Here is a 24,781-nt window from a genome sequence, read left to right on the forward strand (position 1 = left end):
GCCAAAATTTGACCTTTATGCTGTCATTAAATGATAAACCTTTTTTCAGTGAAACAAATATATTTTTGTACATTCAACATCATTTGGGAGGGTCTTAGCTTTCATAGGAGCCATTTCTGAAACCAATTGAATAGTTAAAAGTCAGGTTATTAGTAGGGCTGTCAAAATTATCGCGTTAACGGGCGGTAATGAATTTTTAAAAATTATTCACGTTAAAATATTTGACGCAATTAACACACATGCCCCGCTCAAACAGATTAAAATGACAGCACAGTGCAATGCCAACTTGTTACTTGTGTTTTTTGGAGTTTTGTCGCCCTCTGCTGGCGCTTGGGTGCGACTGATTTTATGGGCTTAAGCACCCATGAGCATTGTGTAATTATTGACATCAACAATGGTGGGCTACTAGTTTATTTTTTGATTGAAAATTTTACAAATTTTATTAAAACGAAAACATTAAGAGGGGTTTTAATATAAAATTTCTATAACTTGTACTCACATTTATCTTTTAAGAACTACAAGTCTTTCTATCCATGGATCGCTTTAACAGAATGTTAATAATGTTAATGTCATCTTGTTGATTTATTGTTATAATAAAAAAATACAGTACTTATGTACCGTATGTTGAATGTGTATATCGATCTTGTGTCTTATATTTCCTTTCCAACAATAATTTACAGAAAAATATGGCATGTTTTATAGATTGTTTTATAGATGGTTTGAATTGCGATTAATTACGATTAATTATTTTTTAAGCTGTAATTAACTCGATTAAACATTTTAATCGTTTGACAACCCTAGTTATAAGCAATTGTTTTTACAAAATGGATAAGCGACAAGACTTTTGTCTGGGACTGTACAATAGAAGTTTGGATATTGTGTTAAATTGCTTTGCACCTTTTCCATTTCAAATATTTGTTCACCACTAATTGACCATCACTTTGTTAGAACAGTTTGTATTTTAATAAAAATCAAACATGCGAAGGCAGTTATGTCATTATCTGATGACATAACTGAAATAAGGGCACACTTGGATAATTTTTTTAACACTACTGGCAATCAAGCAAGCCAATTGATTGTTTGCGTTATATAATCACCCTTTAAGTTATTTGCTGGCAATACCTCAAAATGTCTTACTCTTTTGACTTTTCCCATCACACCTTTCCAGACTAATGTGAAGAAGACTTCCTCACAAACACACACACAGATACACACTCTTCTTTTCTTTGGATTATCATCAATCACACTTGCTCGTGCAAGCTTCTCGAGCTCATCTTGAGACTTTTTGTGACACAATCAATCACAAAAAGCCATCCCAGCATGGCACGGTCTCGCATTAGAAAGGCTCAACCCCACCACATCAGGGCCCGACTGGAAGCCCCCGGGTTAATTATCACACACTTGGGGGCGGGAGACGGTGCAGGAAAGGTGGCTATTGTGGCCTATGGAGATTATACCAACTCCCCATGGAAAACAGAACTCGCTTCAGTTCCTGTGATTCCACCACCACCCTCCCCCGAAAAAGAAAAAGTTTTCCCCGTATGTAAAGCAGCTTCTCTTATCAGATGACTGTGAATTGTTCAGTCTAAAAATATACATAACACAGAAGCGGTAATTTGCACTTCATTTATTTCCGTCAAGTTGCTCGGACATGTAAATAAAGACACATGGGTTAAAGGAGAGTGAGGCACGATAGCACATAAGTGATACAATAAAAAGTTTGCATTTAAATCTCAATTGTCAACAATTGTTTGAACACAATTCATGAAATCCACTTCTACAAGAAGCATAATAAACATTCAATTTTGAGCACTATTATATACACGTACGATTATTAGTATTAGAATGCAGTGCAAAATATGACTTATTTCTATGAGAAGTAGGTCCATGCCTTGCCAGATCAAATAGATAGCACTTTTTTTTATGTCAGTTTGTATTTCTTGCAAAGTTTTCTTTATGATGTTTTGAATGGCACAAAGTGAAGTAATTTGCACAATTTTGGATGGGATTGTTTTGTATTAATAGCCTACAATTGTTTTCCACACAAAGTATGAAAAAGTATCTGAGCCTTTTGGAATTTCTCACATTTCTCACATCTCACCATCAAGCGTGATCTGATCTTTGTCAAAATCGCACAGATGAAAATACAGTGTCTGCTTTGACTAAAACCACCCAAACATTCATAGGTTTTCATATTTTAATGAGGATAGCAATCGAAACCAATTTATACCAAACAATTTAAGTCAGGTGTGTGCCCAATCACTGATGAGTGGTTTAAAGCTGCCCTGCCCACTATAAAACACACAACTGGTAAGAAATGAAAGGATTCTTGGTTTGTATAAAGTTGGGAAAGGATACAAAACCATCTCTAAAAGTCTGGATGTTCATCAATCAACAGTTAGAGAAGTTTTCTACAAATAGAGAGAGTCTGGCACTGTTGCTTCTCACCCAAGGAGTGGCCGTCCAACAAAGATGATGCCATGAGTTTAGCGCAGAATACTCAGAGAGGTAAATAAGAACCCTGGAGTGTCTGCTAAAGACTTGCAGAAATCACTGGTGCAGTCCAATATCTCTGTGCACACATCAACAATATGTAAAACTATGGCCAAGAATGGTGTTCATGGGAGGACTCCACGGAGGAAGCCACTGCTGTCTTAAAAAAAAAAAAAAACATTGTTGCTCTTTTAATGTTCGCAAAAAGGCACTTGGACATTCCACAGAAGTTCCGGCAAAATATTTTGTGGACTGATGAAACCAAAGTTGAATTGTTTGAGAGTAACACACAACATCATGTGTGGAGGAAAAATGGAACAGCTCACCAACATCAACATCTTATCCCCACCGTGAAGCACGGTGAAGGGAGCATCACGATTTGGGGCTGTTTGCTACTTCAGGGCCTGGACAACTTGCAATCATTAATGGAAGAATGAATTCAAAAGTTTATCAGGATGTTTTGCAGGAAAACCTGAGGCCGTCTGTTAGACAGTTGAAGCTAAAAAGAGGATGGATTAAACCAACTTCAGAATGGTTTCAGAAGAACAAAATACACGTTCTGAAGCGGCCAAGTCAAAGTCCAGACTGAGAACCCTATTGAGATACTGTGGCATGACCTAAAAACAGCGATTCATGCTGGACATCCCAGGAATGTGACTGAACTACAGCAGTTTTGTAGAGAAGAATGGGCCAAAATTTGTCCTGATCGATGTGCCAAACTGATCTGCAGCTTCAAGAAGCGTCTGGTTGAAGTTATTGCTGCAAAATATTAAATTTGTTGGTTCACTTACTTATTTTCTCCGTTCTGTCATTGTTTGCATACAATCCTCATTAAAATATGAAAACCTATAAATGTTTGGGTGGTTTTAAGTTAAAGAAGACAGTTTTTTCATCTGTGTGATTTTGACAAAGATCAGCTCACATTTGTTGATTTTATGCAGAAATGTGAGAAATTCCAAAAGGTTCTGACACTTTTTCATACCTCTGTATTTTCTGTAATTGTATGCATAAAATCATGTTTTGAGGTGATGAATAATTCATATTTTTTTCCCATTCATGAAGGCCCTTCGACCAAAACCATAACTTTATAGTGGCCCGGAACAAATTTGATTTTTACAGTCGAGAGGATCTTTCTAGACTGATAGTCATCTAAGAGACTGACTTCTCTCCTGTAACTTGTTTATTCTTCCATTGTGCACCTGAGTCAAAGTGATAGTACATATGTTCCTATTTGCAACATTGCAAAACTTCCCTGTCGTGTAATTGACGCACAAAAAAACCAGTCAGGGCAGCGTCCTTTAGCACTAAGGCAAGAATGTGGCACCTTAAGTGTTGCACCGCAACTTGGCTTAAATGTTACAAAAACTAGGCTGAAACTAGGCTCCTCTCTTTTTCACTATGCTCACATTCGAGCATGCAAATGTAATTTGCATGATGTTCCTGTTCAACAAAATAGCCGAACAGTCTGTCCGTTTACATGGAGTGAGGACATCTGATAAAGGCATTCTTGTTTTTTATGATGGTGCCCTACATACATTGCAGCGTAAGAATATGTAGCCATGTAAGAAGGTGATTTCAGATCATGCTGTATTTAACTGTTTTTCATAGAATCATTTCATACTTTACAATACGTCGCTGTTTTTTTTTAACCACGTAAACATTTACTGCAATTATGAATTCCTTCTCTGTTAGTGACTATGGGGCGTTTCAACTCACTAGAAGAAGAAATACAGCGCATTTGTCGACTTACTGTCTTGCTCGTCATGTTTTTCCACAACTGTATAATATTTTGTGTACTACTAACACCTAGTAGAATTTTATGTCACCAAATTGTACTGAATTGTCCTCCAGGTGAGGATGAACAGTACTAGTTCATGAACCACAAGCTTGATATCAAGGATATCAAAAATATGCAGTAAGGTATTTACACATTCTACAATGTAACAGGTAAACCAGGGACGGCCCAGCCTATACGCAGACTATGCAGCTGCTTAGGGCCCCTGACCACTAGGGGGCCCAGATAGGGGGCAATCTGGCAATTGTTTTATATTCTATTTTGTTTACTACAGTTTGCTTTATTTGACTTTTGTGAGTTTTGATACTTGATTACAAGCTTAAAAAATAAAAGTTCTTCCTCAACTTCTTTCTTTCCTCTTTTAGAAAAAGGTTTGGCATTATCTACTGTAAGTACTGACAATCATTTGGGGTGAGAAGTTTTAAGAATGCAGTGCAACAAAATCTGATTAGTATACAAAATATGGACATATAGGTTGGATTGCATGTTTGGGTTTCACAGTACACTGTGACGAAATGGTTGGCCAAAAATATGGGCCCCTTGGCATTATTTTGCTTAGGGCCCCCAAATGGCCTGGGCCGGCCCTGAGGTAAACCAGAAGAACCTTTAGCAGCGTAGTGGCTCATGAAGCTACATATTCCGGGCTATAGCAGTGGTAAAAAATACTACAGTCCTCGCTCGGTAGAGTTCCAGAAACTTCTCCTGATGCTTTTCCCGGAATTCACTTTCACAGAGAATTTTCCGCAGCCCAAAGCTGCATATAAATTAAGAGGGTCGAGACTACCGGGCGGCTCAGATAAAGCAGAAGAACTTCTTCCAGCTGCACCTGGAAAAGGCTTTGGTGCGCCTGTCCGACGACCGCCTTTTCTTGGCCTGCCGTGCTTTGTTCTCGATAGCGGCGAAGATGGCGGCGTCGAACGCCTCCTTTAAGTTCTTTTGCGTGAGTGACGAGCACTCCACGTAATCCACCGCCCGGATCTTCTCTGCCATGGCTTGCGCCCGAGAGCTTGCCACGGGCTTGACACTGGCGCGGTCCAAGCCAATGAGTACGTTGACATCCAGCAGCAGGTCCGACTGCGTGCCCACCAGGACGATGGGCGAGGTGGGGTTGCAGGCGCGGATCTCGGGCACCCATTTCTTGGTGATGTTGTGGAAGGAGGCGGGGTTGACCATGCTGAAGCACAACAGGAATACATCTGTGTGCGAGTAGGACAGTGATCGGAACTCATCAAACTCCTCCTGAAAGGGATCCAGAGCGTGAGTCAGATTACCAACAATGCAAAGGTTCAAACATTTTTTGAGCCCACAAATTCCTGACAATGGAGACTTTAATAAATGGAGCTGCTCATGATCCTAACACTAGATGGAGTGATACAATAAATTGGAATGTGTAAGTTTTACTGTCTAAGTACTTGTGTTTATGAAATAACAACGTAAAAGGCAAAATCTGCCAAAACAATCTTTTTAAAATGAAATGTCTTTGACTTTGCTTCTGTGTGATACTGTTGAGACTTTGCATGTATTGTTTGATTAGTCAAAATAAGTGAAACTAGAAATTACGTTAGGTGTAACACATTCACGTGATAGCGACAGTCTCTTGGACAAACACATGCATGTAGATTGCACAAGTAAAATGTCAAAATGAAGATAAAACTATCAAGCGGAGTGTAGCACAATGTAAAAGAGTAACAGTCCTGGTCCGACTGAACAAAAACATTTCGTAATTTTCGTACTATAAACCGCTACTTTTTTTCCCTGATGGGATCTTTTACATCAATTCAAAAGTGAGATAATTTGCCGGATGACACAAAATGATATCTGTCATAAGCATTTATTAATGCCCATAATCATAATTAGGATGATCTTATGATAGTCTTATGGCACCACTGTCAAATAAAGTGTTACCAAATACCATGACTAACTATTAATGAAACAACTGGAACAGTAACTGAAGAAATGATTAGCACAAAACAAATTTTGATTGATATTTACATCTGTAGCACTTAGAGCTGGGAATCTTTGGGCACCTAACGATTCGATTACGATTACGATTCAGACGCTCTGATTCGATTATAAAACGATTATTGATGCACCTCTCCTTTTTTTTTTTTTTTTTTTTTTTTAAATGTTTTGTACATTAGTTCCAAAATTGTTCAAAAATACTCTCAGGCTAAACCAAACTACTATTTCAGTATCAAGTTAACATATAACAGTAAACAAATATACAAAAATAACAGTAAATAAAAAAACTCCAGTCCCCATTCTGTATCAGCAGCTTTAAACTACATTCAATTAATGTTGGGAATCAACCGTTAAAGTTGTTAAAATTTCCCTTTCGTCTGCTTTCGACATGTGAAAGTTTTCAAACTATTTTAATGATAGATTCAAGTCAATATTTTACCGATTTAGGAGTATTTTAGATAAAAAGTTAATTAGGTTCGCTTGGAAGGTTCGCTACAACAGCCTTGCAGGGAAGTGTACTGCTTTAATATGGAGGCCGTTTACTAACGTCCGCATCTAGCTTTCTGTAGATGTGCTGCTAACGCTACCGAATCTATATTGCATCTAGTCCTATATAAATGATATCTACCGTAACATTATGTGGATGTACTTTGTAGCAGCTGTCAGCAGCAGTCAGGTACTTTGTTGTGTTTTTTTATCCCGTGGCATGAGTTAAGCCAGAGCCGTGAGTTGAGCATTGGCATTACCCGAGGGGCCGGGTAATGAGAAGCATGATGTTTAGCTACTCTCGCTCCGTTCGTCATTGCGTCCCGAAGACCGTGCGGCGCGCTGAGTGTGTTTTACTTCCGCTTTACTTGGCATATTTCAATAATCGGAATTTGGATGTTTGTGAATCGTTCTCGAATCTTCCACGGCCGAATCGCGAATAATCCAAGAATCGGAAATTTTGCACACCTCTAGTAGCACTGCAATGCATGCTCAGAGGCATGTTGGACGACAACAGTGTTGACAACAGGTGGCAGCAGAGGTTGACTGTCTCCCTCAAGGGAGCAGTGATGGCCAAATGAAGCTTCTTGAAGCAATGACGCTTTGAACCAATTGGCTTCATGGTGGTTCATTTGGTCTTATGACAGTCTTATGATGCCGCTGTCAAATAAAGTGGTACTGGTTAATATCTTTCGGTGTAAATATCCCATATTACAGTAGGGACAGCTGCGGCTTATTGTGCAGTGCGGCTTATCTATGAACAAATGCCGTTTTTGTGTCAAATTTGGTGGGTGGCGGCTTATAGTCAGGTGCGCCTCATAGTCCGAAAATTACGGTAAGTAAAAAACAAAATTGATATCAAAATGGTCTACACATGATAAACTACAGTGCGTAGCAACATTGAACACCTAAAAGCAATTGAAATTTGCTTATTTATATAAAAAACAATAATTTGTTTTATTAATGTGTCATTCTTCAATTTGTGTATGTTCCACAATATTATTACTATTTTATTCTGAGGCTTATGGTCTTAAAAATGTTCATAATTTAAGGTAATCCACTTGTCACTGTCACGTTATCTTATTTAACAACTATTACCTAGCAGCAATTGTGGCCCTAAAACCTGCTCCCGTGCCTATTGTTGTGAATTGGAGCTATTTAAATAAAATTGACAGACAGTTCTTTGTTAGCCGTACAAAGGGGAAATTGTTACTAGGCAAAGAACAGCGACGGTTCATTGCAGATTGCTGTGATACAACCACACCCAGGAAGGGATATTAACAATTTGTAGGTTAATCTATGACACAAGACAGCAAGAAATTATATGGAAATATTCCTGATAAAAATGTGGAAATACTAATGAACCCCTCAAGGAAATTGGTTCATGTTTCTAGTTTATAATAATTTCAATTCATACAAAAACAAAGCAACACTAATAAAACATTTTGTCTTGACACGCTACTCTTACCTGTCCTGCAGTGTCCACCAACTGCACTCTGACTGGGGATCCGTCCACTTGGACCTGACCTGTTGAAAATTAATGACGTCATTTATATTGTACTATGAAAATGTTTTCCTTTAAATATGTTAAATGATTATTTTTTAAATGCAATAACAAATCAAAACAAGTTCCAAACCATCCCTTTTGCATTTCTTGGGTTCGCTTGAACTCAATCACAGTCTAATGATCATAAAAAGTTAACGATCTTACGATCATATTATTTATTTAACAGTAGATAGTCGATTAATTAATTGAATAATTATGTAAATGTTTAAGTATTTAAATGTCATTATACCAAGGGCGTAGATTTGCATAGGGATAGTAGGGACAAAACACTACCAACTTTTCAGGATGCTCAAATTGTCCCCACCAAATTTTAAGCAACCTGATTTGAACTATATAATGATTATAATTAATGATAATTATTCATGATAATAATTTATAATGGCTTCCCATATGTTGTAAGAATAGACTTGACCATTCCATTATTAAGTGAATTACTGTATTTTCATTATGTTTAGACTTACATTCACTTCACTTGCTGAATGTGCGGTCCATTTTTCCCCTCAAACGCACGTTTTATTGGCTGATGACTAGAACAAACAAACACTCACACAACCCCGACAGAGAGGCATGTCAACATGCCATCTCATCCACCCCCTTCAAAGATGAGGGGTATTAGAATTTTTTTTTTTCAGACAGCCGCAGCAGCCACTGTAAGTAGATGTCAATGTTGTGGAGGTGGGGAACACACCACTAATTTTGCTACGGAAAGTCCGACCTGCATCACAGTTAGCATAACATTAAACTGTGTGAACTTGCTTACCAGCAAAACTCGAGTTGGAAGCAGCTTAGAGATAAGTGTCCTCCTGTACTGTATGTGTTTTCTACTGTTAACATTCATTCAACTGTGCATTTATTCATGAATTAAAATATATTTATTTTCTCCCTCATTCATTTAAAAATAATTTTATTTGCAGCCTATGCAGACATTTACTGTATGCCACAAAGAATTGAGGCAGTTCTGAAGGCAAAAGGGGGTCCAACCCGTTACTAGCATGGTGTACCTAATAAAGTGACTGGTGAGTGTATAATGCCTTCAGTTATATAGGTAATTTACATTGTCTCCCCATATATTGTAAGGATAGAATTGACCCTACCATTATTAAGTGAAATATTTTCATTATGTTCACTTGCATTTACCCCTTTTCCCTGCTGAATGTTCCAGTCCATTTTTCCCCTCAAATGCACGTTTGATTGGCTGATGACTGGACCCCCACACATACATGCAAGCACTCCCAGCCCCATGCCGCCTCCTCTGCCCTCTTCGAAGAGGAGGGATATTAGAAGTTTTTTTGTTTTTTTTCGCCCAGCTGCAGCCACTGTATTTAAAAAGACAACAAAGTTGTGGAGGTGGGAAACACACCACTAATTTTGCTACTGAAAGTCCCGCCTTTATCGGCGTTAGCATAACATTAAACTGTGTGAACTTCCTCTACTTTTTCTACTGTTAACATTAATTCAACTGTGCATTTATCCCCTAATCAAAATGTATTTTCTACATCATGCTAAAAAAAAAATAATTATTTGCAGCCGATGCACATTTTTTTGCACCCCCCCCCCCAAAAAAAAAAAAAAAAAAAACAACAACCACTGTTTATTTTCTTTATATGAAGCAAGCATTTGGAAAAATGACTTTCTCCCATGAAAATAATTTTACTGTAACTTTTTTTCATTTTTACGTTGGAACCAGCTATTTTTGAGAAATGTACCTAATCTGTTTGGTCTTATTAATGTCCCGTCCCCAGCAAAAAGTGTACATGCAGGTTATGCTTTTATAGCGTCCCTACCAATGTTGAGATCAAACCTACGCCCTTGCTATATAAGGATGTTTTATATGTCTATTTTATATTGATCAATGTACTTTTCATTATTTTTATTATTCATTTATTATTTGTTAACTTTTTCTCATGTAATGACCTTCAAAATAGATTGCCATATTTTGAATTATTTTTGTTAAATGACATTTTACTGTATTTTTAGTTGAATTAATGAAATGAAACGGTGAAAATACAATCTGAGAGCGGTAAATACTTAAAAACACTTTTACCACCTATAATTTCAATACTGCATGTCTCACCGGAGAAAACGTCAAAGCCAGTCTGTTTGTAGTCCACCGGGTATCCGTTGGAGGTGTAGCTGACGATCATACTGGTCTTACCCACAGCGCCGTCGCCCACCAGCATGCAGCTGATGACGCCGGGCTCCTCCAGCTCATCATCCCGTGTCAGCATGCAAGCGGAAGGGACCCGGGACTCGTGGTAAAAGTACTCCATGTGAGGTGGCATGTCGGGCCGCGGTACTCTGGTTTCACCTACCTTCGGATGTCTTTGGCGTATTCTAAGGTGTGACTACAGAGGGATGGACGTTTTATTTATATTTCGGGCAACTTCACGCACAGACAGCTTTAATTTGCATAACCACGCCCACTCAAGGAAAGGCAAAAAGCAAGCCCCCTTGCGACCTCTAAAGTCAAATAGGAGCACTGCATTATCAATTACGATAAAACAGGATCAACTGATTCCAATGATCCGATTGACGATTAATGATAAACACGTTTTCAAATTCATTCCAATATGATACTCTTAATGTTATACGGGACTTCCTTTTTAAAAAGGAAACAACATCTTTATCATGCTTAAAACTTTTTACTTGAAAAAAAAAAAAAAACCCTACAGACTGACACGTCCCACACACAGAATTCCATTTGCTGATGTCTAATGGTGTATAAAAATGTAAATAAAAATCCAGTATTTCCAGGAATTGGACCCCTGATATGGGCATTTATTTCATTAATGCCAGTACTATTTTAGCCAATCAAATGGGAGTATGCCAAATTTCCCGCTCTTCCTTGTGCATGTGATATGTGATATAAATGATGTTATCACATGCAACTGTGCTCCAGACTATTAGTGTGCATTTGCATGGGTATTACTGACATCACAAAATTGCTGTGCGCATAAGCTGTGTCATTTTTTTGTGTTTAACTATTAGTCTATCGTTTATGAGAGGTCCAAGAAATTCGTAATGCATGTTTAAATACTTTGGGGAACCGCTGTTTTGTTTCAATATACTATATCATAGACTTCATAATATATTGACGGGACACGGGGCGCTGACACTGAACCACGCCTTCGGGTAGGGGGCCTGCCCACATCTAGCATCAAGAGGAGTTATTCTCAAACACGCACGCAGCGTTCTAACGCCGGATTTAGGTTTAAAAAAGTACGAAAGCTGTACCGCATACAAACAGGAAGGATTGTCTCTGGAGTGATTTGTTCGGTTAGGTATTCAAGGTCATTATTATATTTTTCGTACCATGTATACATTTTGAAACGTTGTGGAAAAAAAAAAATCAATGGGAGAAATTAGCCGCTACAGCATTGGCATTATGCTTCGCAATATTTACGTAAAATAAACCCGTTTTTTGTTTTTTTTTTGCTTTTAACCAAGAATCGAGACTGTTTTACGTTCATATCTAATAAAGATTTCAGGGATTTAAGCATTTTTTCACAAGAACTGTAATCGTAAAAAGCTCTTTGTTGTGATAAGGCGGTGCCTGTCCCAGTTTTTTGCTTTTAACCAAGAATCAGGACAGTGTTATGTTCATATCTTTAAAAAATTCAGGGATTCAAGCATTAATTCACAAGAATTTTCAACGTAAAAAACTCTTTGTCCGTGTTTCCACTCGGTCAGCTTTGACGGAGATTGGCCCCCTATGAATCGGCCCGCGCCCCGTGTCCTGTCAATATATGATGAAGTCTATGATATATACTGTATACATATATATATATATATATATATATATATATATATATATATATATATATATATATATATATACACACACACACACATATATAGAATACATACAGTACATTAGGAGTTGTCTTGCGCCTTAAATTTAGATTTAGTTTGGGTAACTTGCTGTTCCAACAGGTTGTATTTGCAATAGATATCATATATATAAAACTAGATGCTTATGCACGTTGTGGTCCAATGGGGTCGAGCGTCGTGACTTGTCAGCCATTTTTTGTCGGGCCGTACTAAGGACATTTTGGTAAATAGACGGACACTGTACAATATTTTGAAATACCTATAAATTGCTCAATTTTCAACTGACTTTTACATTAATTGTTTCAATAAACAGCAGAGATGCAGTAAATTCACTTTATATTTCAATAGTATATTTTTTTAAGACACTCTGACTGACGTATAGCCACATTAGTATGGTTATCAGAGGTTGGTAGTAACGCGTTACATTTGCTCTGTTACATTTACTTGAGTAACTTTTTTAGAAAAATGTACTTCTAGAGTAATTTTACCACGCAATATCAGTAGATTTGTTAAAAAGAAACACTACTTTTATTCCGCTACTTTGGCCAACTCTAGAGGCGTTACATTTTTCATCTTTATTTTCCATATTGGCATCGCTGGCAGAAATAAAGCCAACAGTGGCTGTCTCACTTCCAACAATGAGACTTCGCAACAATAATCACATGACTCCATTTTACCAATCAGAGGTAACAATGTTTTTATCAACTAGAGGGCGCTCATGCTCGTTGGAAGGGTGATTTTTCAAGTTTTGTTCTGGTCTGAATTCGATGATTTTTGTGTCATCGTTTTGGCCTAATATGGTCATGTTATAGGTTATAGTACAGTATAATGATAACAGTTCATAAATATGAAGTTGTGCTTGGAAAAAAATATACTATTATAAAAAAAAAACAAAAAAAAAACATTTTAAGCAGTTTCTCACAATGTTACACATTACTGAGTATAATACTGAGTATTCGTTTCAACGAATACTTTTTAAAAAACTTGTACTTGAATAAAATTTTGGATTTTTAATTTTACTTTTGTAATATTATTTAGAAGTAATGCTACTCTTGAGTAAATATTTGGGTACTCTACCCATCTCTGTTTGTTATGAACTACACTGTTTGTAAATCTGTCAAGAATTTTGCCAGTTATGAGTATTTTATCACCCATCTTTTTCAGTGGAGCCTACCTTAGAAATACTTTGACGAATGATGGCCGCCAGTTATTTACGTTTTTAGATATCTCGTCTCTATGTATACGATATCTATGGTATTTGCATAATCTGGACCACTGAGGAAGGCGAAACTCATTAATCATTGTTTGGACAGCGACCTCATGTGGCGAAAAGGCGCACTTCCACCAATTTAAAATCACATGGCCTGTGTTGCGATTCACTCACTATCCTCGACCTAAATCATTCTTTTAGATCATGTAGCACCTTAAAAATAATTTCCTCTCCAAGGACCACCTTAATGAGAAAATATGGCGTCTTCCCTTGACATTGTCTGGATTTTGTTGATTCGAAAGCGTTTTTCCAGTCGTTGCAGTGGCCACTACTGTCAGTAAGGAGCACTGCATCAACTACGATCACATGAGGATTGTCACCTGACTCGCCCTACGTTTATCCACTGTCTAGTTAGCTACGAAATTAACTTTTACATGGTGGTTTTATGTTTCATTGCCTTATTATAATAATGCTTCAACCTGCTAATGCATCCAAGTAGTGCGTCGGTGAGTCATTTTACATAAGCTAGCCGCTTACTAGCAATGGGGCCACTCCTCATTCATACCGCAGCTTCGAAGCTAACTGACTATTTAATTTAACATTATATTATAATAACTTATATAACATGTTAGTGTTATGCTTGAGAATAGGCGAAAAAGAAGGAGTTTCGTTGAGTCAGGCTAACTAGGGCTAACTAGCTTATTCTTACACTGACTTGGAATCGACTTCCACCGTAATTATGGCTTCAATATTGGACGAGTACGAGGATTCGCAAAACAGCCGGCAAAACACGCAGCAGCGCGGCCGCCTGGCGAGCACCAACATCGGCATAACACACTCAGGTAAGCCGAGGGAAGCAGTGTGATTCGGATGTTGTGCTAATGCTTGTGAATAACAACAATATCTTCTCGTAAGGTTTCGTCAATGTTCGACTGGAGGAGGAAAAGCCTATTTTCAATAAGCAGAGGATCGATTTCACGCCGCCCGAGAGGATAAATCACCTGGCGGTCTGCAACAATCAGCTATGCATGAGTTTAGGGAGGGACACCCTGCTGAGGTAAATACCAAATAGAAATAGCCACTGTTAATGCTCACTAGGGGATTCCTTTTTGATTGGAGTAGTTGAAAAGTCGGTGACAAATGTTTATTGGGGGCTTTCAAGAGGACTTGTGGGGGATGTGAGAAACTGATAGAAATGTTTTTCTTTGTGGTCTCGGCAGGATTGATTTGGCTAAACCTGATCAACCCAATCAGATTGAGCTGGGAAGGAAAGATGACAGCAAAGTACACAAACTCTTCCTGGACCCGACCGGTAACAACATCTTTGGATCATAAAACGGTTAAAGCAATGTAATAATAATGTTTAAATTTTTCAATCATTCAGTTTCTGGACTGCTTACTAGAGGTGTGCGAAATTTCCGATTCTTTGATTATAAGCGGTTCGGCCGTGAAAGATTCAAAAGCGATTCACAGACATCCAAATTTCGATTCTTGAAATATGCCAAGAAAAGCGGAACTAAAACAGTCATCGCGGTTTTCGGGACGCAATGAGGAATGGACCGAGAGTAAACATCATGCTCAACGCATGCCGCTAGATAAAAAAAAGACAATAATACCTGACAGCGGCTGACAGCCACTACAAATTACGCCTCACGTAATGCTACAGTAGCTATTACATGTATATAGAACTAGATGCGAAATGACGGACTCGGCGGCGTTAGCACATGTATAGAAAACCAGATGTGAAATGACAGACTTGCCGCCGTTAGTAAACAGCTGCCATCTTAAAGTAGTAGACTTTTCTGGAAGGCTGTTGTAGCAAACTTAATTAACTTTTTTATTCACTATCTAAAATACTAGTAAATTGGCAAAATCTTGACTTGATTCTATCTTTAAATGATGAAACAGTTTTAAAACTTTCACATGTCGAAAGTAGATAGAAGGGAAATTATGGAATAACGGGAGCAATTTTAACTACGTTAACGGTTGATTCACAACATTAATTTAATTGAATGTCGTTTAAAGCTGCTGTTACAAAATAGGGACTTGAGTATTTTATTTACTGGTTTGAACTGATGACTTGATACTAGAGATGTCCCGATCGATCGGGTCCGATCACATCATTTTCAAAGTATCGGAATCGGCAAAAAAATATCGGACATGCCTTTTTTTTAATATATATATTTTAATTAAATCGTTTTCTAATTGTATTTAACGTTACAGACATAACATGTTACACTCATCCAGAGTCTTTAGTTTAGGCTTAAGGTAGGGTTATCAAATTTATCCCGTTAACGGCGGTAATTAATTAAAAAAAAAAAAATTATCACGTTAAAATATTTAATGCAATTAACGCATGCGCTGCACGACCCAGTTACCCATTGTCGCGTTCAATCCTTGATGGCGCCGTTTTACCTATATATATATAGAGCTAAAAGGCAGCGTAAAATGAGTAGAGTGAATTTTGGCAGCCTTTGGAACCTTTTTTTTTAATTGGCTAAAGCCTTACATTCACTCTATCTACCGTTAGAAATGTCGTGGGAAGCAATGTGGGGAAGAAAGGTAGTAATTGATCTTTTTCTTAACACCTTATGTTATTTCCCAATGCAGAGAAGATATATCAATTGCTACCACTATGCACAGTCATGGTTGCACTTCCCATCATGCATTTGGGCAGAACAGTTAAATGGCTACAGTATCATTTACTGAAAGCTCAACAAATACACCAGATGGCAATATTTAGTCACAATATACAAAGTCACATTTATCCTTTAAGAATTACAAGTCTTTCTATCTGTGGATCCGTCTCACAGAAAGAATGTTAATAATGTAAATACCATCTTGAGGATTTATTGTCATAATAAACAAATACAGTACTTATGTACTCTATGTTGAATGTATATATTCGTCCGAGTTTTATTCATTTTTTTCTTAATGCATTGCATATGATCGGGAAAAATTATCGGGAATGATTGGAAATGAATCGGGAGAAAAAAAAAAAAAAAAAAAGCAATCGGATCAGGAAATATCGGGATCGGCAGATACTCAAACTAAAACGATCGGGATCGGATCGGGAGCAAAAAAAAACATGATCGGAACAACCCTACTTGATACCGAAATAGTAGTTTATTTAAGCCTGAGAGGATTTTTGTACAATTTTTGTAACTAATGAACGTAACATTAAAAGCAGCTAAAAGCTGTATGTGGGGGGGGTCATCAATAATCGATTTATAATCGAATCGTATTTATTGTCATTATACAGCTGTACAATAAAATTGTGGAGCCGCTGAATCGTAATCGATTCGTTAGGTGCCCCAAGGTTCCCACCTCTACTGCTTACACTCATGGGAGTCGCGGAGATTGGAGCCTACAGCTCACTACAGGCATGAGGCAGGGTACATCCTTAACTGGTTGTCAGCCAGTCTCAGTTTCAATTTTATTGAACTTTAAAAATAAAAAAAATAATCATAAAATTGCAGTATTTTTTTCTTATTCCCATACTTTGCATACTTTTTCTTGCAATATTATCGATTGCGATATTTTCATCTTAGTCTTTTGGATGTTAATACTGATAAGTCTTAGTCATATTCTAGTCATTTCAAAATGTGTTTGTCTTCGACTAGTTTTTGTTGATGAAATCTGACTAATTTCTTTTAGTTTTAGTCGTGCACTCAATATTTTCATCTGTAAAATTTGAACGTTTCACTCCAAAAATAAATAAATAAAAAAAGGTTTCCAACTATTTCGAATGAACATTGACAGACGAGCACATATTGTAGCATCTATCGCGTGATAATACTCAGCAGGAAAACAGTACATTATTTTCAATTAATTATACCCACTTGGACGCCATAACTGTATGTATAAAAAGTTGTCCAAAAGTTTAAAAGGACGCTTGCCTTTAGCAATAGCCTAATGTGAATGCTATCCTAACGCTAGTAGTTACATTTAGTGTGTGATGATCCCTCATTACAGACCTTTAAAGGCTAAAGCAACATTGCATATCCTCTCTTGGCAAGATAAGAAGGGACATCTTGTGTCTCAAAACAAGCAATGGGGTGACCGGAGAGGACACTAGTTGCTGGCAGAGCAGCACGTCACATGAGTGACACAACCAGACACTGCTACGATGCAGGCTAACTGCACATAAAATGTCACACATTGTGAACATGTGCCGTAATTTCGTCTCGTTTTCAGACGAAAACTGGCATTCCTGTCGTTATGTTTGAGCTTCCCGAGACACTGTTTTAGCTCGTTATCGTCTCGTCATCGTCATGAAAAAATAGTTCGTCGACGAAATATTTTTGTCAGTCATCACTGACGAAAGCAACACTGGTTAAAACCTTTTTAGTGTCAGCGTTTTTTTTTGTATGTAATTTTCTGATTTTTTTTCTCCTCCAAAAATAAATGAACTCAAAAAATTATACTTTCTTAAACATTTTTGTTGTTATAGTTCACAAATATATTTTTTTCTTGGGACAGCCCTCCCCGTTCAAATAAATTGAATGTTTATTGGCATTAGTGGCAGCCACTGAGTTTTATAAAATACTGTGGTCCATGGGAAAGGAAAAGGCCCAATGTTTCAACATCCGTATTTTCTCCCTCATTCTTTCTTGTGTCTTTTCAGGCTCCCACTTGCTGATTAGCATGAACACCAGTGAGTGCCTATACCTGAACAGGAACACGCAGAAGGTGCGCAGTCTGTCTCGTTGGCGGGGCCACCTGGTAGAGAGTGTGGGCTGGAACAAGATGCTGGGCAACGAGACCAATACAGGACCCATTCTGGTCGGCACTGGCCAAGGCGTCATTTTCGAGGCGGAGATCTCTGCCACCGAGGGGAGCCTATTTAACACCAACCCGGACCAATATTTCAGACAAGTGCGTCTTAATTATTATTATTATGAAATGGTCCACAGCTGGGGTTCACTATAACTTTATTCCAGGTCCACTCCTTAGAGGAAGACGGGAGACCGGCGCCGGTGTGCTGCCTGGAAGTGGAGCGCGGCTTGGAGAACAAGTACTTCATCATCGCCACCACACGCAAGCGCCTCTTCCAGTTTGTTGGCAAGGTGGCCGAGGGGACGGAGCAGCAGGGCTTCAGCTCCATCTTTACACAGAACCAGGACCTGCTGCCCAGCTTTCAGGAGTTCCCTGCCAACATGGGCTACAGCGAGATCACCTTTTACACGTCCAAGCTCCGCACCTCCCCCAAGGCCTTCGCCTGGATGATGGGGAATGGGGTACTCTACGGGCAGCTAGACTACGTCAGGCCTGATTCCTTGCTGAGTGACGTGCAGGTAATATATATTCAGGTTATCCACAGTGTCTTAAAAAGTGAAGCAGTCAAGTCAAGCATTTTTCTACTGGGCAAAAACAAAAAAAAAATCTTTGCTGATTTTTACTCTACTCAAATATCGGAACAAAGTGCACTTTTGGTTGGAGATATTTTCATGCTTTTATTGGTTATTTTTTATGTTAAAGTTACATGTTTTTTTGATGAGGAATGAGCATTTACATTTGCCTTTTTTTTTTTTTTTTTTTCTCTAGCCATTTTCAAGGAGCCAAACATAGACTTCATAATGTATTGTCGGGACACGGGCGTGGCCTATCTCCATCCAAGCTGACCGAGTGGAAACACAAAGAGCTTTTTCCGCTGAAAATTCTTGTGAATAAATGCTTAAATTTCTGAATTCTTGATAGATATAGACGTAAAACAGTCTTGATTCTTGGTTAAAAGTAGGGTTGTTCCGATCATGTTTTTTGCTTCCGATCCGATCGTTGTAGTTTGAGTATCTGCTGATCCCGATTGCTTTTTTGCTCCCGATTCAATTCCAATCATTCCCGATAATTTTTCCCAATCATATACATTTTGGCAATGCATTAGGAAAAAAATGAATGAAACTCGGACAAATATATACATTCAACATACAGTACGTAAGTACTGTATTTGTTTATTATTACAATAAATCCTCAAGAGGGCATTTACATTATTAACATTCTTTCTGTGAGAGGGATCCATGGATAGAATGACTTGTGACTTTGTATATTGTGACTAAATATTGCCATCTAGTGTATTTGTTGAGCTTTCAGTAAATGATACTGAAGGCCATACCCAAATGCATGATGGGAAGTGGAACCATTACAGTGCGTAGTGCTACCAATTGATATATCTTCTCTGCGTTGGGAAATAACATAAGGTGTTAGGAAAAAGATCAATTGGTACCTTGCTTCCCCACATTGCTTCCCATTATATTTCTAATTGTAGGGAGAGGGATTGTAAGGCTTTAGCCAATTTAAAAAAGGCTCCAAAGGCTGCCAAAATTCACTCTACTCATTTTACGCTGCCTTTTATCTCTCTATATAGGTAAAACGGCGCCATTACAGGTTGAGCGCGACATTGCGTGAGTAGGTCGTGCTGCGCATGCATTAATTGTGTTAAATATTTTAACATGATACATTTTTTAAAAAATTAATTACCGCCGTTTTTGGGATAAATTTGATAACCCTACCTTAAGCCTAAACTAAAGACTCTGGATAAGTGTAACATATTATGTCTGTAACGTTAAATACAATTACAAACGATTTAATAAAAAATAAAAAATAAAAAAATTTTTTAAAAAAGGCATGGCCGATATTTTACTGCCGATTCCGATACTTTGAAAATGACGTGATCGGACACGATCGATCGGGACATCTCTAGTTAAAAGCGAAAAAATCCAATTTTCCTTCAAATCATTTACATTCTTTGCCAATATTGATGTGAAATTGGAGTTAATTTTTGTTGATATGGTCTTTGAAAAGTCTTGAAAAGTCTTAAATTTGCCTCGTTGAACCCTGCACGACCCTAACATTATTTTGACAGGGACATACTGTATCTTCACCACAACCTCTTATGTTCCACTGAATTAACTCTATCATCCACTGCTGTGTCCATCAGGTGTGGGAATACACAACTGACATCGACCTGTCTTTCAACAAGCCCATATCCATCGTGCTGACCCAGTTCCATTTTCTGCTGCTGTTGCACGACCGGGTCAAGGCCATCTGTACGCTAAATGGCCAGGTGGTTCACGAAGACGTGTTCCCAGATAAATTCGGCCCACTCAAGAGAATGATCAAGGATCCGGCGGGTGGCCTTGTGTGGATCTACACAGAGCGGGCCGTGTTCCGCTACCACATCCAGCGCGAGTCCCGCGACGTTTGGCAGATGTACATGAGCATGAAAAAGTTCGACCTGGCCAAGGAGTACTGCCGAGAGCGTCCCGAGTGCATGGACATGGTTCTGGCCAACGAAGCTGAACACTGTTTCCAGAACAAGCGCTACCTGGAGAGCGCCAAGTGCTACGCCATGACGCAGAACTACTTCGAGGAGATTGCGCTCAAGTTCATCGAGGCCAAGCAAGAGGAGGCCCTGAAGGAATTTTTGCTGAAGAAGCTGAGCAATTTTAAGTCAAGCGAAAGGACGCAGATAACTTTGCTCGTCACCTGGCTGACCGAGCTCTATTTGAACCGACTAGGCCAGATGGAGGACGACGACGGCAAATCGGGCGACCTCTTCCGGGAGACCCGTGAGGAGTTCCGTCAATTCCTGAATACGTCCAAGCACCGCGAGTGCCTGTTCAACAACCGCAGCACCATCTACGACTTGCTGGCTAGCCACGGCAACGTGGATGACATGGTGTACTTCTCGGTGGTCATGCAGGATTACGAAAGGGTGGTGTCGCACTACTGCCAGCATGACGACTACCGCGCCGCTCTAGACGTGCTTGCCAAGCACTGCGATGAGAAGCTCTTCTACAAGTTCTCCCCGGTGCTCATGCAACACATCCCAGAGAAGGTGGTGGACGCCTGGATCCAAATGGGCAAGCGGTTGGATCCCAAGAAACTCATCCCGGCGCTGATGAACTACAGCCACATGGGAAGCAGCCAGCAGATCAACGAAACTGTGCGTTACATGGAGTTCTGCGTACACGAGCTGCGTGTCACGGAGGAAGCCATCCACAACTACCTGCTGTCTCTCTACGCTAAGTACAAGCCTGACTCGCTGCTGCGCTACCTGGAAGAGGCGGGCACATACGCCTCGGAGATCCACTACGACCTGAAGTACGCGCTAAGGCTTTGCGCCGAACATGGCTATCTGCGCGCCTGCGTGCTGGTCTACAGAATTATGGAGCTGTATGAGGAGGCAGTGGATCTCGCCTTGCAAGTAAGTTAAGCTAGCAAGAATAGTCTTGCAAGCAATCTTGACCGATTTTGGAGAAATTTACAGATTAATATTGTTTCTTTTGTACACTCACATACTGTATGTATTTTTGATAGATGGAACATATTTTGCGGTAATCTTCCAGTCTTCAGAACGCAAACTGGTCAAGTCTGAGTCAACAACTGCTAGTTTTGGTCGAGAACTAAATGAATGTTTTACTCATTTATTCGTATTGGTAGCGATGAACAGGAAAGGCTAGGGTATGTCACAGCAATGTGAGTGCAATTAAAAAAAAAAAAAAAAAAGTTCATTGGAGCTGATCTCTTTATTAGAACCAGAATTTTTTATTGTACCACCCTTTGGTTAATTAGTTAACAACTACAAACACATACGATACAATATTATGACTGTGTAATGTTTTTCTTGACAAACTAAACTAGGGATGTCCCAATCGCATATTTTTGCACCCAAGTGAGTCACCTGATTTTGGGAATCTGTTGATACAGTCCCGACGATCCGATACCAAAAAAGATTTTTGTTCAGAAAAAAAAAAATCCAAACATGTTACTGCTCCACAGTTCTGCCTTCATAGTGTGAATTATTTTAAAACAAGAATAACATAGAAAAATGCTTGTCTTTAGTAAATGCTTTTTTGAAGTAGTCCATTCAAATGCAGTCAAGCTTTGAGAACAGCCTCTCACTCACGCAATGATTTGCCACAGCATACTGTACTTATGCAAGTTTAACGATGATTGACACATGTGTGCCTTTGATCGTAGAGCTATCAAGTAGACATTGACCAAATATGGGTTTTTCAGGACAGATACTGATATTATTAGTTAAAAGGGCTGATAACCAATTTGCGGTAAAAATGTGTGTAAAAAAATGTAATAATGCAAACACTGAACTTCATTGAAATGTCTAAAGCATTTTTATTGAATCACATAAATAAAAAGTAATAGCTATTAATAGGGGGTGGTGTGGTTCAGTGATAGAGAAGTTGTTCCCCAACCCAGAGGTTGTGGGTTCGATTCTCTGCCCTGGTGACCTTGCCAAATTATCCTTGAGCAAGATACTAAACCCCACTTTACTCCTGATGCTGTGTGACTAGTAGGTAGATGAGGATGCAGTGTGAAGTGCTTTGAGTGCCTTAAAAAAGTGAAAAGGTGCAATACAAGTGTAACTCCATGTACAATTGCCATTTAACCAATCAGAGAACAGGGTGAATACTAGTGCAGGAGACAGCAGGCAGAAGAGAGAGCCGAAATAACCCAGTTTTAAATAATTTTTTCATATTGGCCGGTCGAATTAAAAAAAATAAAAGGCCGATATAGGTGGTCGTCAAATTTCCAAATATCGTTGGTCTGTCTCTACTACCAAGCTTGTCTGGCAAGATCAAAGCTACAAACCTGTCAATCATCATTAACTTTAAGTTCCAAATGCAAGCTGGACGGTTTGGCTGCACTGCTTAGGAGAAGGAGTGAGAGGCTGTGGCATTGTATGAGCATGAGGCAGAAAAACATAGATATATTTTTAAAATTAAAAATCCGATCCTTTTTACCGGATTCCGATCCTCTAAAAAAAGTTGCAATCGGCCCGATTTCCGATCACGTGATCGGGTCGGGATACCCCGTAAACTAAACGCACTACATGTCCATAGGTGGATGTGGATTTGGCCAAGAGCTGCGCTGATCTGCCCGATGATGACGAGGAGCTACGAAAGAAGCTGTGGCTGAAGATCGCCCGCCACGTGGTGCAGGAAGAGAAGGACGTGAAGAAGGCCATGAACTGCTTGTCGAGCTGTGACTTGCTCAAGATCGAAGACATCCTGCCTTTCTTTCCTGACTTTGTCACCATCGACCATTTTAAGGTTAACATTTTTAACATCACGACTAGATTGTTTATGAATTTATGACCAAAGTTAGGTACTTTTTAGGACGTTTTGGTGGTTTGCTATGAGAATATGTACGGTATATTGGCTCAATAGCGGTGCCTTAGCCTTTATTAACCTTATCCAAACTCACGGTGGTCTGTTCGGGCATTCAGGAGGCGATTTGCAGTTCCCTAGAGGAATACAACAAGCACATTGAGGAGCTCAAGCAGGAAATGGAGGAGGCCACGGAGAGCGCCAAACGCATCCGAGAGGACATCCAGGAAATGCGGAACAAATACGGAGTGGTGGACTCCCAGGACAAGTGCTCCGCTTGTGACTTTCCGCTGCTCAACAGGCCCTTTTATTTATTCCTCTGTGGACACATGTTCCACTCTGACTGCCTCCTACAGGTATACTGCACGATATATGATCAGTAGGTTTCTCTTCATCCAAATGACACATTTTTGACATGTATTCCCTTTAGGAAGTGACGCCTCATCTCTCCGCCTACAAGCTGAGTCGTTTGAGTGAGCTACAGAAGAAGCTTTCAGCATCCACTCAAGCGTCCAAGTCGCGACACCGGTCGATGCAAAATGAGGACAGTGATGCGGCTAGCCTCGCCAAGGGTGACACGGCCAGCCTTGGCAAGGACGCCGCCAGTCGTGAGCAGGTGAAATCGGACCTGGACGACATGGTCGCTTCTGAGTGCGTGTATTGCGGAGAGCTGATGATCAAGTCTGTGGACAAGCCCTTCATCGATCCGCAGAAGTACGAGGAAGACAAATCCAGCTGGCTATGAATGAGACAAACTTGGGTTGGATTTAGCAGAGACTTTTTTGTCCGCTTGCCTGTTAGTGCCTGATCCGTGACCACTACTGAAAATAGTGTTTTTTTCTGTTCTTGGCTGATTTACAATATTTTTACACTTCTGAATCTCACATAAAATCATGCTAGAGTTCCCAATATACACATATTGCAATGAAAAGTTTAACATTTGGAATCAAATGCACATCATGGTGTTTGACGGATTATGTTGCATGCTATTATTGTCCAATGTCCTAATGCCCAATATTTCTTGAATTGTCTGTCTTAGCAAAACCATTGAAGATAAATAAATCGCATTAAATTAATGCTTTGCCTAAGCTGCTCTTTGTTGTCATAGTTTTGTTTTGTTTCATTATAAAAATGACAAAAATAATTGCAAGTTCAAACATTTTTTATTTTATTGTATATGAAAAAGCAGATCAAAATAATTGTGAAAATATGTCCACATGATAAATTATTACATTGTATTGGTATTACTATTTAATACATACATACGTACCTACATACCAGTAATATGGCAAAATCATACTAATTTG

The 24,781-nt window shown here is 39.1% G+C and overlaps 2 protein-coding genes across 2 annotated transcripts; one reads left to right on the forward strand and one right to left on the reverse strand.

The window, feature by feature from the left end:
• Positions 1–1,612: 1,612 nt before the first annotated feature.
• rhov (ras homolog family member V) lies at positions 1,613–10,660 on the reverse strand. Its single transcript, XM_057823633.1, has 3 exons — positions 10,378–10,660; positions 8,205–8,263; positions 1,613–5,527 (listed from the first exon to the last, which is right to left on the reverse strand). Exons 1-3 carry the CDS (start codon positions 10,583–10,585, stop codon positions 5,081–5,083), a joined length of 714 nt encoding a protein of 237 aa, XP_057679616.1. The 5' UTR covers positions 10,586–10,660; the 3' UTR covers positions 1,613–5,080.
• A 2,939-nt stretch (positions 10,661–13,599) lies between these two features.
• Positions 13,600–24,558, forward strand: vps18 (VPS18 core subunit of CORVET and HOPS complexes). The gene is made up of 9 exons (XM_057822015.1): positions 13,600–14,186; positions 14,260–14,401; positions 14,565–14,656; positions 17,972–18,222; positions 18,288–18,641; positions 20,282–21,550; positions 23,208–23,417; positions 23,594–23,830; positions 23,905–24,558. Exons 1-9 carry the CDS (start codon positions 14,084–14,086, stop codon positions 24,217–24,219), a joined length of 2,973 nt encoding a protein of 990 aa, XP_057677998.1. The 5' UTR covers positions 13,600–14,083; the 3' UTR covers positions 24,220–24,558.
• Positions 24,559–24,781: the final 223 nt, after the last annotated feature.

This window comes from Corythoichthys intestinalis, chromosome 19 (genome assembly GCF_030265065.1).
Source record: "Corythoichthys intestinalis isolate RoL2023-P3 chromosome 19, ASM3026506v1, whole genome shotgun sequence".
Lineage (NCBI taxonomy): Eukaryota > Metazoa > Chordata > Actinopteri > Syngnathiformes > Syngnathidae > Corythoichthys > Corythoichthys intestinalis.